We start from the raw sequence: 1860 nt of genomic DNA, 5'->3' as shown, positions 1-1860 counted from the left end.
CAGCTACCAAGCTGAATGGTCATCGGTGCACCATATCCTCTATGCAGCTGTCTGTTACACTGCTCCATTGTCTCACCATGTTGCATAGATATTTGAAAGTCTTCTGAAGGGGTTTCTTCTGTACTGATCTTCCTAACCAGTTTTTTTTTTCTTGTCTCTGTTCTGAGAATAATTCAACCCTAAAATAAGAATAGAAGAAGGAAAGTCATGTTTCCCTCTTTTTTTTTTTAACTGTGTTCCTTAACTCCACAAAGCAACAGTCGAATGGCAGTCGGCTGTGCGTGGGGAAGAAGAGCCAGGGAAATTCTTTAGCACTGCAGCATAACCGAGAATGGGGAAAATGTCCTTCCATTGGTTTAAATGTAGTGCTGACATGCTTCCCCCTTGAGAACAGGATGTGACTCAGTTAAAAGCTGATGAAGAGTGGTTCTGTCTCCCATTTTTGTTACAGGACAGCTTATCGGTGAAGTCATGTCTGCAGTTCTGAGTCAGGGCAGCATCGACATCCTCTCCCACCTCCCCAAGGGGAGTGCAGAGGCAGAGTTGATGAGCATTGTGCCGATCTTCTATGTCTATCACTACCTGGAAGCAGGAAACAATTGGGGCACTTTTCATCCAATGCAGAAACAAAACCTGAAGAAGAAATTAAAAGAAGGTAAGCCATTTAGTTTACATAAAAATATAGGGATTTTGAAATTGATGTTTCAACAAAATTAATATTGAAGCTGTTATGGATTACATTAAGGCTTAATTGAAAAAGCATTTTAACATACATACATACACACATACACACACCTACGTAATCACAAGGAAGGTGGCCTTTACTATAAAAGTATTATTTCTGTAGTAGTTTGGTTTAACTTACCAAAATGCCTGGCTGAGAGGCAAGACACCAGCATTCCAAACTTGACTGAGCACATCTTTCCTTGTTGAATGAGGTCAGAATGTTCTACTTGACAAATCCCAATGGAAACAACTCACATGATTCTTAATGAGAGGTTCCACGTGGGCCACGGAGCATACACTTACTGCCCAACGCCCAAGGAAGCTGACCATTCCCAGGGGCAGAGGAAGAGCTCTTTGAGGAGAAGCAGAGACCAGTGAAGCTCAGTGTGTTTTTTCTGGTGCCTCTTAGGGATCGTGAGCATCACGTCCTACAGAAATGCTGACCACTCTTACAGCATGTGGAAGGGTGAAAATGCTAGCACCTGGTAAGTGGAAGGTTTTGACTTGTATTTTTATATAGTGGTTGATATCTGGATATCTACTAACAGCTAGAATTAGTTATGAAATAACAAGCATGGAAGTCAAGCCATCCAGTTGTTTAGACTGAAAACCTAGTCCTTCACTTTTCCAATCCATCTCTGATCTGGCAAATACTATCATCTGCAGCTTCGAAACATAACCTGAATTAGATGACTTCTCACCAATCCTAACAATACTGTTTTACTCTAAAACACGATCATCTTTCACCTGGATTCTTTCAGTAGCTTTCTCTGGTCTTTCTGCTTCAGCATGTACTTCTCCCTCTTCAGTATATATTCAACACAGCCTCCGGAGTGACTCTCTTGAAAACATAGGTTGTATCCTAACATGCAAAACTCTTCAGGGGCTTCCCTCTCACCCAGGACAAAAGCCAAGCTTCTGGGTGTAATTGACATATCCCTGCATGGTCCAATCCCACTTCTCCTTCCAATCTTACCTCCTGCTACTCTCGCATATTCAGTCCACTCATGTCTGCTGCCCTCCTGACTGTTTCTCAAACACTAGACAGGATTTCCCTGATTGTCCCTCTCTCTCACATAGCTGGCTACATCTCTCAGGTTGACCAAAAACCACCTTCACAGCGAGGCATCTGCC

At 42.6% G+C, this 1860-nt stretch overlaps 1 protein-coding gene and 1 non-coding gene across 2 annotated transcripts in view; one reads left to right on the top strand and one right to left on the bottom strand.

Annotated features, from left to right (window-relative positions):
- C5 (complement C5) overlaps positions 1–1860 on the top strand; it is a 101068-nt gene that overhangs the window by 64648 nt on the left and 34560 nt on the right. Inside the window, exons 24-25 of the mRNA XM_004712562.2 lie at positions 452–655; positions 1136–1211. Coding sequence (XP_004712619.1) covers positions 452–655; positions 1136–1211 — 280 coding nt within the window. The remainder of the gene's footprint in view (positions 1–451; positions 656–1135; positions 1212–1860) is intronic.
- LOC115871912 lies at positions 232–370 on the bottom strand. Its single transcript, XR_004047551.1, has one exon. It is a non-coding gene; the product is annotated as a small nucleolar RNA SNORA46 (small nucleolar RNA).

This window comes from Echinops telfairi, unplaced genomic scaffold (genome assembly GCF_000313985.2).
Source record: "Echinops telfairi isolate 266 unplaced genomic scaffold, ASM31398v2 ScPeMD7_7410;HRSCAF=8448, whole genome shotgun sequence".
Taxonomy (NCBI): domain Eukaryota; kingdom Metazoa; phylum Chordata; class Mammalia; order Afrosoricida; family Tenrecidae; genus Echinops; species Echinops telfairi.
The sequence above is the reverse complement of the archived record's forward strand: the minus strand, read 5'-3'. Positions and strand labels throughout refer to the sequence as shown.